General features: G+C 36.3%; 1 protein-coding gene across 4 annotated transcripts in view; it reads right to left on the reverse strand.

Moving 5' to 3' along the window:
• MAGI2 (membrane associated guanylate kinase, WW and PDZ domain containing 2) overlaps positions 1–17,161 on the reverse strand; it is a 1,353,147-nt gene that overhangs the window by 227,246 nt on the left and 1,108,740 nt on the right. For all 4 annotated transcript variants that reach the window (XM_044245895.1, XM_044245894.1, XM_044245897.1 and 1 more), the window contains exon 10: positions 13,384–14,022. In XM_044245895.1, the coding sequence (XP_044101830.1) occupies positions 13,384–14,022 (639 nt within the window). The remainder of the gene's footprint in view (positions 1–13,383; positions 14,023–17,161) is intronic.

Consider the following 17,161-nt stretch of genomic DNA (forward strand, 5'->3'; position numbering starts at 1 on the left):
ACCAGAGAGAAAAAAATCAGTATGAAAAATAGTTTTGTCCATTTTTGTACACTCAGTGGCATTATGTGACTCACATGTGTGCCTTCCTGATTTTTGTTTTGTGACTATCCTTTTCTCCCCAGTGTTATAACATAATTAAATTATTTAACAAGTGTATGTGCCAAATTCTGAGGAAAAAATAACAAGACACAAAACACAGTCCTTGCTTTTGAGGGATATTGGCTAGCATTTAAAGAACCAGTAGTTTCTTTTAATTGGCATTTCTGTATATCTCCACTAGAGCAATTATTTACATTTATACTGAGGACTGTGGCAGCGTACACCTTAACATGCCCTTTTTTGTTTTGCATTTAAGTGTCCTCAAATCAGTAAATGGGGTAAATGAAAAGTAAATGTGGAATCAATAATTAACAGTTATATCTTGTCATGTGCAGACTGGATTTACATCTAAAAGACACTTTTGTCTACCTTTCCTCTTATATTTAGAAATGGCTAACGATATAGCTTTAACTTAGAAAAATAACCGATATATTAACCCAACTCTAACTGATGTGTGTGGTGTGGGTTGGTGTGGAGTGGGGTATCCTTGTGGTTAAAGAGAGTCTACAGTTCTAAGATTTTTATTTTTATGATACTTGAACTTTATGATAAAGAACTGAAGAAGTCACTTGTCTTCAAGAATCTCTTGGATATAATGGATGGCTTCCTCTCCTCTCCCTAAAAGCCTTCAGATGAGGTCTAAAATATTAAGTATAATAGCTCCTCTTTTTGGAACCTAACACAAGACACATTTCACTAACTTAAACATGAGAAGAAATAGGAATGTTAGTTCTTTTGGTGACAAGTTGGCCTGACACGAGTTGGATGGCAGAAATAAGATCATCTAGGATAATTAAGAAAGGAGACCTGAGCCGAGGACAGACGCTTAACTGACTTTCTTCCTTGGGTTATGTATAAAATCACAGTACATGGAAATAAATGTTCTCTGCAGGTTCAAATATGAAAGAAGTTTTGTTTTCAAGTGACAAAAACACTGATGTCAACTCCTCCCCAATTCATTAACTAAATTTTTAGAAAAATGAGTGTTTCTTCAATTACTAACTCAAGATATTTGATTCTATTGTTAAATGTAATGTTAAATTCTCAGCCTTATCTTATCAGCCCTTGACATAATTGTTCGCACCTTCTACCTTGAAACATTTTCCTCCGTAAGGCTCCCAGTACTCCCCTCTTATTCTCCTCCTTCTTCAAAGTCATGTTTTCTTAGTCTTTGACTGCTCACCCTTCCTCTTTTGGATCTCCAAAGTTGAAGCTTAGGAGGGCCTCAGTCCTAGGAATGCTTCTCTTCTTGATTTGGGCTTACTCCCCAAATGTTCTCATTCAGTCTCCAGCTTTAAATGCTGTCCACACCAGTCATCATCACTTGGAGAGCTAACATGTATCTCAAGCTCAGCATGTCCCCAGTTGGACTTTTGATCTCTCTACAACGCTCCATAAGCATTTCCACCCATCATATTCATTATATCAGGAAAATGCAACTCTGTTCTTCCAGTTGCTTAGGTCAAAATTTTACAGTCTTTGATTCCTGTCCTTCCCCTATATCTCACATTCCATTCATCAGCAAATCAGAATTCGCTAGTTTTCCTTTGAGATATAATCAGAATCCATTTTTTAACCACCTCCACTCCTACCTTCCTTCAATCTCTCTTCATCTCTCTTTTGGATTGCCATGAAAGCTGATTCTTGTTACCTGTTTCCGTCCTTGTCTACCTACAGTTTCTTTTCTTTAAAGATTTTATTTATTTGACTGTCTGCTGAGGAGGGAGCCTGATGTGGGACTTGATCTCTGGACCCCCAGATCATGACCTGAGCCGAGGACAGACGCTTAACTGACTGAGACCACCCACAGGATATTCTCACACAGCAGCCACAGTGAACCTTTTCAAATGTCCTATCTTCTCACTCCTCTGCTCAAAAACTCCAAAGTCTTCCCATTTCACCTGGAAGTAAAATCTAAAGTCCTTTCCATGGCCCACAACCACACAAGACTTTACATAATCTGCCTCCCTATAGCACAGATAATCTCTCTGACCTCCTCTGCCATTCCATCTCCAACCAGCTCTGGGTCAGCCCCCACCCCTTCCTTCTTGTTGCTTGTCTATATCAGGCACTGTCCTGCCTCAGGGCCTTCCCCCTGCCGGAAAAGCTCTTCCCTGGAAATGGCCTCACAGATGACTTTCCTTGATTACTCTTTCTAAAAGAGAATGCTCTCTCTTGCTCATCCTGCTCCTTTCCTTTACCCTGTTTCTTAGTTTGTCTTCATTCTTATCTCTAACATGTATTTCTTTGTTTATTTAACAAATACTTACTTAACACGTATTTCTTTATTACTAATTTCCCCCTAGGAGGTAAGCTTCTTGAGGCAGGAACTTTGTTTTGATTACTGACATATTTCCAGCACATAAACTAGTGCTGAGCACATAGCAGGTCCTCCACAAATACTTATGAAGTGAATAAACACATGGGTGAATAAATCCTACATATCCAAGCAAAACCCATCAAAACTTTTTCATAATATTTGGGGAATTCTGATATAGTCAGAAGATAGATATTTGATTCTATTTCTGTTATATCTAAAAATTTTTTTTTAAGTTTTTATTTATTTATTTGACACAGAGAGAGAGAGATCTTAAGTAGGCAGAGAGGCAGGCAGAGAGAGAGGGGGAAGCAGGCCACCTGCTGAGCAGAGAGCCCCATGCAGGGCTTGATCCCAGGACCCTGAGATCATGACCTGGGCTGAAGACAGAGGCTTACCCCACTGAGCCACCCAGGTGCCCCTCTGCTATCTCTAATATAACAATTCCGCAAGTATTCCTAGCATCCTGTCTCTCTTACCCTATGGATCATCTGAGCAACAATTTCCCTATATGGCATACATCTCACGAGAGCCATGTCATTTCCCATCCTTTTCACTGATAATTATCCACACTTCTTATATTTGAGGACATAAATTGTCCATCCCCCTGCCTTCATACACATGCACTGAACTTGGGCCAATTACTGAAACTTGAGTCTTAAGTTTCTTTATCCATGGAAGTTGGGTTGAGAAAGAAAATGTGAAAAGAACTTGCGAGTTTAAAGAACATACACCACTGGCTGGAGTGTACCCCAAAAGCCTACAATGAATCATACTACAATATCATGTTACAAAAAATATTTCATTTGTTTCACATAATTGGTAGTTATATGTCCCTGATATGCAGGTCAAGGTGCAGACAGCATATAAGAAATATCAAAAGCAAAGCGGCTACAACATGCGTGACCGCAGACCATTCCCTTATTTCTGGGCATACAGGGATACCATATTTCCTAGTTTTTGTGGTTAATGAGCTGGGTTCTGGTCAATGAAATACGGGAGGAAGTGATGTACACCGGCTGGTTAGAGAGGACCCAGTGGGAAACTTCAAGATCTTAGGGCATAGAGATCCACCAGAGAGAAAAAGCCTAGTTCCCTACACCACTGTGTGGAGTAGAGTTGCCCAGGAAATCTGCTATCCAGGAAAACATGCGTTGGAAATCATGTGAATGAGAAATAGATTTTTTATTTGGAAATTCAGGACATATTTGTTAATACAGCAGCCAGGATGCCAAGGTTGTTCTCATCTCATGGTGTGGATTTATTACTTGGTTTGCTGTCATATATGCTCTTTTCTGCTGACATCACGTGGAAAAAGTTGGATTACATGATATTGATTATGGGATATCCACTTTGATTTTTGCTTTATCTATCTGGATAGCACTCTTTTCAAGTAACTCATGCTTTTACTCTTCCAAAAAGAGTCCTATATCTGATCCTTATTACTGGTGAATATTGATGCTCTTCTAGTAATTTCTAAAGTTTTTGTTGTTGTGGTGGTGGTAGTTTTAAAATTTTAAGTGTTTCCTTAAAGTACCTCTTATAACCTTAACTAATTAGTTGCTTATACATTTCTCCAAAGAAGTAGTGATGTGAAATAAATATTAAAGTATTTGGTATAAAAGAATGTGACTTCTACAACTTGGTCTTCAGTGGTCCAGAAACACACACACACACACACACATTACTAAGCAAATGGGGCAAAATGTTACCAGCAATGTGGGTAAATGGCATATGGTATTCTGCATACTATACTCATAACTTTATGTGAATTTGAAACTTTGTAAACAAACAAATAAATTAGAAAAAATGTTAACTGAGTAATATTTCACTGCATATATGGACCATATCTTCTTTACCCATTTGCCTGTTCAAAGGCATCCCGGCTCCTTCCATAGTTATTTGCAAACAATAAATCATGGAACACTATATCAAAAACTAATGAAGTATTGTATGGTGACTAACATAACATAATAAAAAAATAAGCAAAAAATAAATAAATCAGAGAAAAAACTATTTCAAACAAAAAAGGAAAAAATGTTAGCAACATTAAAAATATCAATTCTTCTTACAGTTTTGCTTTAATATTTTCTCTGTGCAATTTAAAACTTGTGATAGAGGGGCGCCTGGGTGGCTCAGTGGGTTAAGCCACTGCCTTCGGCTCAGGTCATGATCTCAGGGTCCTGGGATCGAGTCCCGCATCGGGCTCTCTGCTCCGAGAGCCCGCTTTCTCCTCTCTCCTCTCTCTGCCTGCCTCTCTGCTTACTTGTGATTGCTCTCTGTCAAATAAATAAATAAAATCTTTAAAAAAAAAAAAACTTGTGATAGAATGTTTTTGTCTGATAATGTTTTTTCAAAAATTTAAAGGAAGAATTCTCTACATAGACAACAATTCTCTAATTTTTATGCTTTGCCCTCAATCACAGCTCTGATATAGTGTATGCTGTCTCCCAAATACTCTGAACTCTGCTTGAATGTAAAAGAAAGAGAAGATGTACACTGCTGATATTCGTTAATTATTACATTGTCAGGATATGAAGAGAATATTGTGATCTAGTGAAAACCTTTGGGATCATGTTTTCCAGAGGGAGAAAGGAAATTTTTCAAATACAGATTAGCTGCAGTTTATGGGAGTTTCACAAATTAAATAGGGGACTTTGAGCATTTTCATATAAATAAGATGGCAATACATGACAAGGATTGATTACAGTAATCACTCTGGAGTTGCTTTATTCCAGACGTCAAATAACACCCTCCTTAGGCAGAAAGTATAATGAGTCCTTATACTTACTAGGTTGTGTCTCAGCCAACAAATTATTTATAAATAAACTATATGTTTCTTGAGCCATTAATATAGAAAACATGTTAGTCAAACTCATAAAAAAAATAACACCAATAAGAAATGAGAATAATAGAAATACTCTTAGGTAATGTGGACAATGAAGACAAAATTAGAAAATACCCAATTCAATTCTATTTAAACACACTTTAAATAATGAATAAAAGAGATAATTTTATAGGGTAATATAAATGATAAAAACTGAGTCCATCCAAGATAGAAACTCTAAGATTAATTACTATGGAAGAATTTGAGAAAGTTGTAAAAGGTATTACTCTCCTTCACCAAACCAGACCAAAGACAAAAGTTAACCCACTGAAACCTGATCATTTCAAAGGTGTATTGTATCTTCAAAAAATAAATAAATTCAATGTTACTTAAATTGTTTTAGAGCAGAGACAGATATACTGTTATTGATTGCTTTTATGACACCGGCATCACTCTGATAGCAAACCTTAACAGTAAAAAACAAGCCAAAACAAAACAAAAGTCAAAAAAGAAAATTTCAGAAAAATCTCATATATGAATGTTGGTGCAAAGTTATATATAAAGAAATAGAAACTAGGAGAACATTGTAAGATTATATAATTTACTCCAGGAATGAAAGGATAGTTCGATACTAATAAATCTCTTACTTCAATTGATCACAGTGTTAAATCAAAGGGGAGAATACTGATCATCTCTGTAATTGTCTTTTTTTTTTTCTGGTTTTTGATGAAATTCACTATCCATTTTTGATAAAAGATTGTTAATGAAATGGGAATGGGGGGTATTTCTTTAACATGGTAAATATACATCTCAAATAAAAAGCCAGCATTGTGTTAACTGTTTAAAATGAGACAGCTTCATTTAACCCAGGAATAAGACAGGAATTTCCATAATTTCCACTATTAATTAACAGTATTCATGAAGCAACAGTCAAATGTATTAAATAAGACAAATCAGAGGTATGCAAATAGAAAAGGAGAAGGCAAAGGGATTCTTATATGTAGGTCGTGTGATCGCATGCTTCCAAATTCCATGAAATGGACTGAAAGATACCTAAGAAACAATTAAGATAACTTAGTAAGGTAACTGGTTATAAAATTAATATCTGGGAATAAAATTCTAAGGGGGAGGGGAGATATGAAATAAGTAAACAAAAAGCATATTTATGTGGCATTTATTTTTCATTTGTCTTTCTCCTCCTTTCATTCTTTCTTTCAGAAAAACAAAACAAAACACCATTAGTAAAAGAATGTGGTTGGTTTTGTTTTTTGCTTTATCTTCAGTGCCAAAAAGGTGCCCAATACATATTAGACACTCAAGAAATATTTGTTGAAAGAAAGAATAAATCTACACTGTAGATTGACTCTCTTCTGCAGAGATAGATGTGCAAAGAGACATGAATTTTTTTTAATAACAGAAAAAGACTAAAATTAACCAAAATGTCCATTAGTGAGTATCCAATTAGGTACGCTATTGAAAATAAGGAGATATATTTTACTGCTCTAAGATAAATTTTTACATTAAAAAAGGAACTAGGCCATGAAAGAAGTCTCAACACAATGAAAAGGACTGAAGTAATACAAAACATATTTTTCTCCAAGAAAAAATTATTAGAAATTCACAGAAAAAAAACTGAGAAGTCCTAAATGTTTGAAAAATAACACATTTCCTTTTTTTTATTTTGAAAATTTAAAAAATTTTTTAAAGATTTTATTTATTTATTTGACAGACAAAGATCACAAGTAGGCAGAGAGGCAGGCAGAGAGAAAGGAGGAAGCAGGCTCCTTGCTGAGCAGAGAGCCCAATGCGGGGCTCCATCCTGGGACTCTGGGATCATGACCTGAGCTGAAGGCAGAGGCTTTAACACGCTGAGCCACCAAGGCGCTCCTAAATAACACATTTCTAAGTTACCCTATGCATCAAGAAAGATATTATAAGGGAAATAAAAAAAATACCTTGAACTGGATGAAAAAGAAAACAGTATATCAAAATTTATGAAATTAAGCTAAAGAAGTGCTTACAGTGTAATTTATAGCTTTAATGTTTTTATTATAAAGAGAGGACTAGACTCATTCATCTAAGCTTGAAGACAGCAAGGCAAAGTAAATCAATCATCAAGCAAATAGATCAGAGTGGAACACATTGAAATAGAAAACAGAAAAACAATGAATCTCAAAGCCGGTTCTTAGGAAACAATTTTATGAAATTTTGTAAAGAAAACTTTATGCAAACAAATTTGACAACTCAGATGAACTGTAAAAATTCCTGAAAGTAAACAAATTACCAAAAACTGAAGAAGATTGGAAAATTGGAATAGGCCTAAATCAAGAAAATAAGTTTAATTAATAAACAAAAGTCTTTTTTACCAGATGGCTTCACTGGTAAATTCTATTGAACTTTTATGGAAGAACCAATATCGGCCCCACACAAACTCTTTCAGAAAAAAGAGAAGGAACACTTGCAAGTCCTGTGATGAGGCCAGGATTATCCCGACACAAAAGCCAGACAATGACACCATGTGACAAGAATACTGAAGAAAAATCTCTCCCTGAGTAGGTTCAGAAATTCTTAATAAAATATAAGCAAGCGAAAGTCTGCCACATACAAAAAGGATTATCCACAAATGGGGTTATATCAGAATGCAAAAATTAGTTCAACATCTAAAGATCATGGAGGGGCACCTTGGTGGCTCAGCCAGTTGGGCATCAACTCTTGATCTTGGCTCAGACTCAATCTCAGGGTTATGAGATTGAGCCACGCGTGGGCTCCACAATCAGCGTGGAGTCTGCTTGAAAGATTCTCTCTCTCTCCCTCTCCTTATGCTCCTCCTCCCGTAAAAAATTTGTAAAATTATGTAATGTATAACATTTTATTTTTTTTAAAGATTTTATTTGTCAGAAAGAGTGAGAGGGAGAGCACAAGCAGTTGGGGGCACAGCAGCAGAAGGAGTAAAAAAAATTAAATTATGTAATGTATAATACTGTACTTTTTAAAAGATTTTATTTATTTGTCAGAAAGAGAGAGAAAGAGAGCACAAGCAGGTGGGGAGCAGCAAGCAGAGAGAGAAATAGGCTCCCTGCTGAGCCCGGAGCCCGATGTGAGACTCCATCCCAGCACCCTGTAAACATGAGTTGAACCAAAGGCAGACTGAGTCTCCCAGGCTTTGCAACACTGTGTTAATAAAAGGTTAAAAAAACCCAAACAAACCCCACATGATCAGGAAAAAAAAAAAAAAAAAAACAACAAAAAAAAACCCCAATACTTTCAGGAAGAAAAAAAAAGCCAACAAAATTTTGTTCAAAGCCAAATAAGATGATTATTAAAATTCTCAATGAACTAAGAATACACCTGAACTATCTCAACCTGATGAAGGGCACATAAAAAACCTGCACCTAAAATCATACTTAGTGGTGAAAGATTAATGCTTTCCCCCAAAACTGACAATGAAGCAAGGATGTCTGCTCATAATCACTTCCATGAAACATCAGAGTGGAGGTCTAGCTAGTGTTATAAGGCAAGATAAAAGAATCAAAGGCATATAAACTGGAAGGGAGGAAATAAAACTGTACCATCAGACAACATAATAATCTATGTAAATAATCTTATGAAATTTATAAAAAACCTCCAGAAGTAAGTGAGCATAACAGGGTTGCAATGTACAAGATCCCCCCCCAAATATCAAATGTATTTCTATGTATTCACAAATGACAATCTGAAAATGACATTAAGAAAATAATTCTGTTCCCAATAATGTCAAAAATCATAAAACAGAAAGGATTAAGTTTGACAGAAGAAGTGTAAGATCTGAGCATTGAAAACTACAAACCATTGCTGGAAGAAACTGAAGGAGATTCAAATAAATGAGAGATATACCATTTATGAATTGAGAGATTCAGTGTTAGCTTGGCAGTTCTTCACAAATTGTTCTGCATATTTGAGCAACACCATAATCTCCACAGTCCTTTTATTTAAAACAAATAAAATAAGAACAATCCCTAAATTTATATGAAACTGGAAAGGATCTAGAATAGCCAAGATAATTGTGAATAAGGAGAAAAAAAGGAGAGTCACACTTTCAAGACTCAATATAAAAGCTAAAGGAATCTATAAAGTACAGCATCATCAGAAGGACAAACATACAGATCAATAGAACAGAATAAAATCTAGAAATAAACCCTCACATTCATGCTAGTATAATAAAATATTAAAGTGCCACAAAGCAATCCAAGAGGAAAAGACAGTTTTTTTTCCCCCAACAAATAGCTCTAGAACAATGAAATACCCATATCCAACAAAATGCATTCAACTCTTACCTCACACTATCCACAAATGTGACCTTAAAATGGTTAGAGATCTAAATGCAGGAGCTGAAATTATACAACTTCTAAAAGAAAGCAGGAAAAAGTTTGTGACCCCAGGTCAGGCAGAGATTTCATAGATATAATACCAAAGTAATAATCCACATAAGAAAACACTGATAAATTGGACTTCATTAAAATTAAAAACTTCCATGCTTCAAAAGAAACCATTAAGAAAATGAAAAGTCATGCCACAGACTGGGAGAAAATATCTGCAAACCATATATCTTAGGAAAGACATGTAATCAGAATACATAAAGAACTTTAACAACATAATAAGAAGATAAATAGCCCAATAAATATTCAGATGGGCAAAATGTTGAGTAGTCATGCTATCAAAGAAGATATATGAATGTTAATAAACACATGAGAATGTGGTAAACACATAAAAAATTGAGAAATGTAAATTAAAATTACAAAAAAGTTATCATTATACAGACACTAGAATGACTGTAATTAAGACTACTGACTAGGGCAACAATGGGCAGAAACTGGAAACCTCATACATTACTAGTGGGGAATGTAAAATGGTATAGTTACTTTGGAAAACATTGTGGCAATTTCTTAACAATTTAAATTTATATTTGTCACATAAGTTGGCAGTATCACTCCTAGGTATCTCATCAAGAAAAACAAAAACATAGGCACATACAAACACATCGAAGTGTTCACGGCAACATTACTTATGAATGTCAAAACCTGAAAATGACTCTAATGTCCATCCGTTTGTGAATGGATTTCAAAAAGCGGTAGATCCAACAATGGAACACTAACTACCTAGTGATATAAAGAAACACACTGCTCACACATGCTTCAGCATGGGGGAATCACGGGAGCATTATGTTAGGTGAAAGACTATATACTGTTTGATTCCATTGATTGATTGACTGAGTTAAAGATTTATTTATTTATTTCCGAGGGCGGGGAGGGGAGAACGCACAAGCAGGAGGGCAGAGGGAGAGAAAGACTCTTAAAGCGCATTCTGCGTTGAGCACAGAGCCCAATGCGAGCTTGATCTCACCACCATGATGAGATCACTACCTGAGCAGAAGCCAACAGCCCAGCGCTTAACTAACCTACTGTGCCACCCAGGTGTCCCTGTGTGATTCCATTTATGAAAAATTTACAGAAAGACAAAACTATCCAGAAAGCATCTTAGTGATTTTCCGGGGCTGAGAGAATTTGAGATGATGGATATTCTAAGGATTACGAGGACTGTTACACACAAAAAAATACCATTTTAGTGAAACTTAATGATGTATATAATTTAAGTGGGTTAATTTTATGTTATATAAGTTACTTCACAGTAGTGTGTGTTAAAAATGAAATATATCCTCATAACCAAGATATTTAGACATCTGTGTGTATAATATCATATCATTTATAGTAAACACACTACCTATATTCATGCATGTGCTCCTTAGGACCACAACATTTCTGGAAGTATATATTCAAAAAACATGTCTGCCTCTGAAAAAAGGACTGACTGGGACAGGAAAGAGAATTATTTTTCACTGGATACCTCTTCAGACACTGTCTAAAAAAAAATTAAACCATGTATATTATAGCTTTAAAAACTAAAAATCCTCATAAATAATTAAAATAAAGAACCACAATTCTGATAGAAGGACCCAGGCATGTGACACCTGAAGGTCTGTATGTATCTGAATGAGGCTATGAGCACTTAGGAGTAGCCTATAATAAGAGAAAGCAAAAGATGACCCCCAAATTTATATGAAAATGGAAACAATCTAGAATAGCCAAAATAATTGTGGAAAAATTTCATCACAAAAAACATGGTATTAGTTCCTTATAATTTCAGAGAGGATGAGTGCAAATTGTGGGAATTTGGGGAAACGAGAGGTTTTTGACTAGAAGTACTTTAAGCATTACAGGGTACTACATTCTGCAGGTCTGCACCAGCCACAAAATAAAAACCAATTCCTAACCCTAAACATAAGCAAAATGCAAATAAAAGGTGACATCCCAGAGAATTAAAGGAAAGGTGGGAAAACTAGAGGGAAAAAAAGAGCAAGTATAGGGTTGTCTATCTGATAGTGGGCATTTATATTATATTAATGATTTCAAAGTACTTTTTCCTGCTATGCCATGCCTTTAAAAAGAAGTCATATAGGATATGTATCCAAATTTGCTTCTATGACTCATAGAATGGCTATACTATACAGTGATTTTCAGTATACCTTTTAATATCAAGAATCTGTTACAAAGATTTGCTTTTCAGCTGCATGCTACGAAGATATGGCTTTAATTAAGAATATTTGTTTTAATCTTACACAAGCAATGGGAGAAATTAAAATACATTGTCAATATTTAATTATAAAGATTCGAGTGCTATTCTGTAACAACGCCTTAAGAAGGTCAAATTTAAGACTTCTGCTATCATAATTTCCCTTTTTAATATAGGGACATAATACTTTGTGCAGTGTTGCTCAAAAAATGCCTAGTATTTGTCGTCCACTTTCACACAAGGAATCAATAATGTAAATACTTCCTTGAAGTGGAAACACCTGCAGTGAGGCCCAAATAAATCATAAAAGGTGCTTCTTTCAAGCTCTGACTGCTTTCCTTTGCATTTCAAACTGACAGGGTTTTCATGCTGTTTTTAGTGCTCTGAATGGACCATCACATATGTTGGCCACATGTGTGTTCTTCACGCCTGAGTTCCTCGATGTGCTGCTACCTGTGCCCCACCCTTGCTAGAGCTTCAGGGCTCCTTTGTGCTCAGCACACATTTCATGAACACCTACTGTAGGCCATTCGATATAAAGAACACGACCACCAGGTTAAGGAGTATTATCATCCCAATATAACAGATAAGGCTTCTGAGGCTCCTGGACTTTAAGTGTCCCAAGTTCCAGAAAACCAGGACTTAGCCTGAGTCTTTTCTTTTAAACTCTTTTCAAGTATCCTTCCTGTCTGTGGCCCTCCCCTCATTTCTCTCCCTAGTGTCACTGACAGTTAAGAGCAAAGTAGCAGAGGAATGAAGGAGGCCTTCCACTTAGCCCCATTTCCTTCCCCTGAAGGTAGAAGGGAGGAAATCCCCAGGACTCAGAGTTCTTCCCACCCTCCTCACTGCTCCGATGTCTATAGTTGAGCTAGAACACCCAGCTTAGAACTTCAGCCCTAACTGGGTTCCATAACTTCCTTCCCAGGTCATGGAAGGCACCACGAGAAATTATTGCTGGAGGAGAACCTTCCTAGTTGAAGAAGTGTCCTAAGCATCCCTGTTCATGACTCTGAAAAGATTTTTCTGTGGCAACCAGTTCCCAAAGGTCCTTATGGGGATTACAAGACTACATTTGAACTTGGCAGGGTTTGAACCAGCCTCCACTTGCTAACTAGAATCCTAAGCACAACACAGAGCATTGACTAGATTGGAAGAACCTAGATTTCTTGATTAAGTCAATGGGAAACCAGTTTGGGATCTCTATAAACAATATATAATGAACTTTTGGAATATAAACCAAATATATTTGTGGATTAGGCTTTACCCTCCAACTGCATACTAAGATACATTTGTAAGACAGAAAGCACTACTTTTACTGTGTTGAATATAAAATAGGAAGAAAATATATATTCTCAAAATTAAAAAAAAACCAAACCACTGCTTCTGGACTCTTGTTTTTCTCTCCTATTCTTTGACTTTCATTTTTTAAAGTATGATTTCACTCAACTCTGGGGAAATTCCTTTTTTATGATAGTATTGTAACAGTCTTACTATTTTATGTGCATATTTTATTAGTGAGTAGTGTTTATCTTACCTCCTCGATGGATAATCAAAGAAGTCTCACTTCCAACAGGACAGTCCTTAAGTATATCCACTACTTCTGTATGGCTCAGGTTCTGTACATTCTGCTGGTTGATCTCAACAATGAGGTCGCCTTCACACAGGCCAGGGCATCCCTGAATGTCAAGTATTTGTTTCACCCGCTGTCCTGTAGGACTGTCGGCAATAGTGAAGCCAAAGCCCTGGGCCCCTTTCACAATGGTTAAGGTCATAAGTTCAGCTTGGGTGGCCCCAGATGAAGCCATAGACACATTGTCGTCGTGGACGGGTGGTGGATACGTGCCATCTAGTTGACCATCAGCTGGCATTGAGTGCAAAGAATGAGGCGGCCTATCTGTTATATCTGGAACCGACTGTGAGGTCCGAGAAATGTATTCCAAGTATGTTTCATAGTTATGTCTTCCATTGACCATCACCGGAGGTGGCCTCTCCATTATTGCAAGGGGTGGCACCATGCTGTTAGCAGGATCTTCAGGATCAAAGGGCAAAGGGTAGCCACGACACAGTACCAGGTTGACACTCTGACCAATAGGAACAGACTGGAAAAGTTTGACTACATCTGCATGAGTATGTCCAAGGACACAAACTTCATTAATATAGACAATGACATCACCTGCAAGGAAAAAAGAAAGAGATTGACAACATGAGGTAAGTTCAATTAAAGTTGACATAGAGAAATGGAATTATTTATGAGACTAGTAAAAGAGGCACTCTGTTTCTCAGTAAGCAGGAAGGAAATCAATTAGAATAATATTTAAATTCACTGTAGGTGACTCAAGGTTACCAACAGGTCTGCCAACAAACACGATAATCAAATGATGAAAAAAAAATGCTATGTGTTTATTCTTGGAGCTCAGAAACAGCTTTGTGTTCAGAAAGAAAAGTTTGGAAGAATTTGGACCTTGAGGAAGCACACATTCTATGCTTCTTTTTCATCTTCATTTCCATCTTCATTTCAATTCAGTTAATGGAATTCGCAAACTATTGAGAAGTGGTGGTCATAAGTTTTGTATGTAAAAGCCCCGGTACACAGTTTTTTTGGTCTAATTTGACGAGTCAACTGCTATTTTTCTTCTTCATGGAAGAGGAAACATGTTGCCCATTTATTTTCTCCATCTATAGTAAGATGTGTTTACAAAGGCTCCATGTATGCACAAGTAAATGTCAAGAGAACTAGCTCTGGGATCAGGGACCCAGGTCCATATCCTGGCTCTACTAATTAGCAGATATGTGACTGGGGCAAGTGACATGCCTACTTTGAGCCACCGTTCCTCATTTGTAAAGTGTTGTGAGGATTAAATAAGATAATGCAGGGAAAGTGTTTGGTATTGTGTCTGACACATGGTGAGTGCCCAGTAAATGTGGACCACGACTAATATTACAATTGCCAAACTCAGATGGAGGGGATTTGGGGCCCTGGCTTTCAAACAAGAGGCTGCCATAAACTCATCTTCTGATCTTAGATTAGTTAATATTCCTGTAGATCTTCTTGAAAAAGGCATTTGTCCTCTCTCCCCAATGAATTATCATAGAGTTACAGAAGTCCACTGGATAGAAGGTAACTTTAGGAAGTTAAAAATACCCTGAATATTAATTATTCATTATAAAATAAAAATTCTGAAAAACAATATTTCCTCTTTAAGATACAGTAAAAACACGCTTGAGATAATTGTTTAAAAATTTCAATTATGTATGAGTAACAACTTTATTTATAGAGAACTATTCTATTATGAGTGGATATTTTTATTTTCACAAACCATAATATTTGAGAGTTGAACTTGCAAATTGGGATTGTGACTGACTATGCTGAGCAGTATATGAGGGATATCAAAGACATGTTTTCACAGACTGTCAAATGAGTAACTCAGCAGACGTTAATTTATTGGGGTAATTCTGAAGTGGGTAGAGTAAATGGCTAGGGATTTCATTTTGAGACATCCTTGCCCATCAGAATTGCAAACATCAAAAATGTAAAAACAGAGTTGAACTTTCAGAGTTAAATACTTTTTTAGCTTTTCTTAGGTGTCTGATATGAAATGATTACTTCACTCTATGCATTCTAAAATAAATAATTCTATGAATAAAACATTCTTGAGTAAAATACTTTCAACAACATAGACTCAGTTAACTAACGTTCACTCCTCCCAAATGCTAGAGATCTGCTTGAAAGTGCTAAAGATATAAAGACAGAAAAGTCAAACAAACATTTTCTGGGATCCAGCTTAAGTGTGATTCTAGAAAATGTCACAGACGCCGTGATTGGTTAGATGGAACTTCACACTTCAATTATGTATATCAGAAAGGGTGTTGGTGTAATGGTGGATTTTGGAGCAGGACGAGGGTTGAGTTGGGATGAGCATCCTTTCTCTGGGACTGTGATTGTCAGCAGACCACAGCAAATGGGGACTCTCTGGCATCATTTTCAATGGGTCTGTTGAAGTAGCTGACCCAGACACACTTTTTTCTTTTCTTCCTGCCTCTTCTACTTTTAAAGTTAGGATCATCTATTTTACACATTCCAAGGTTGAGAGAATAATAAATACCGTGTACCACCGTCCAACTCAATGATGAGAACACTGAACATATGAGCTGTGGTCCCGGCTAGCACCTCTCTCCCACCAACTGCCCTCTCCAATCATAGTCACTGTCCTACATTATTCACATGCATTTTGTTTTTATGACAATCTACGTACCTGTAAATAATGTGTCTAAGCAATATTTAATCCCTAAATAATAGTATCTCCCAAAGATGGCTTTGCATATTTTAAAATCATTGTAAATGGTATATATATTAATCTTCTGTAATTTCCTTCCAAATGTATTTGTGATACTTATCTATTTTTACCTCTAGTTCATTAATTTTCATTGCAACAGATTATTTTCGGATGGCTACATCACTATCTTACTAATATTTGTCCATTCTTATGTTAATAGATGCTTGGGTTCTTGTGAATTTTTGGCTACTAAAGATAATTCTGCTAATAATCTACTTCCATGGCCCTTGTGCACTTGCGGTGGAGTTTTTCTGAGGTATGGACCTTGGAGTTGAATTGCTGGGCCAAGACCACGTGCTTCTTCAACTTCGTTTTATCATGGCAAATGGCTAGCAAAATAGGTCAAATTGATTTACACTCCCATTTCTGGTATATCAGAATTTTCATTGCTCCCTATCTGATACAATACTTGGCATTCTCAGACTTAATTTTCATTGCTCTAATGGGTGTGATCACGGTTTTAATTTGCATTTCCCTGACTGATAGTGAGGGTGAGCATCTTTTCATATGTTTATTGGCCATTTGGGTTTCCTCTTTAGTATATCTCATTTCCTCATTTTTATCTATTTGGCTAGTACTTAAAAAAATTTTTTTTTAAACAGATTGACTACTTTTCTGCCCATCTCCATTCTTGACCCAACATTTTTGGTAGGTTTGGGAAGCTGCATGGTACAACTGACATTACACGGTATAGGGCGTCAGAAAGCTTTGGTCCGATTTCCAGTTCCATCACTTCCTAGCTGTGTGACTTTCAAAACTCACTTAAATCCTCTGTGACTCACATTCTTCACAATAATGAGGAACAATAATAATAGCAACGTATTATTCTATGGGAAAAAACAAATGAGATTGTGCAGGTGACAAGGTCTGTAAGCTGCAAATTGTTATGCAAAGGATGACTGCTATTTTAGTAATTATTATCTGTCCTTGGTTATATCCTTCTATAAAAATCAGCACAGTCCCACCAGTTATTCCCAC

This window comes from Neovison vison, chromosome 4 (genome assembly GCF_020171115.1).
Source record: "Neovison vison isolate M4711 chromosome 4, ASM_NN_V1, whole genome shotgun sequence".
NCBI classification, from domain to species: domain Eukaryota; kingdom Metazoa; phylum Chordata; class Mammalia; order Carnivora; family Mustelidae; genus Neogale; species Neogale vison.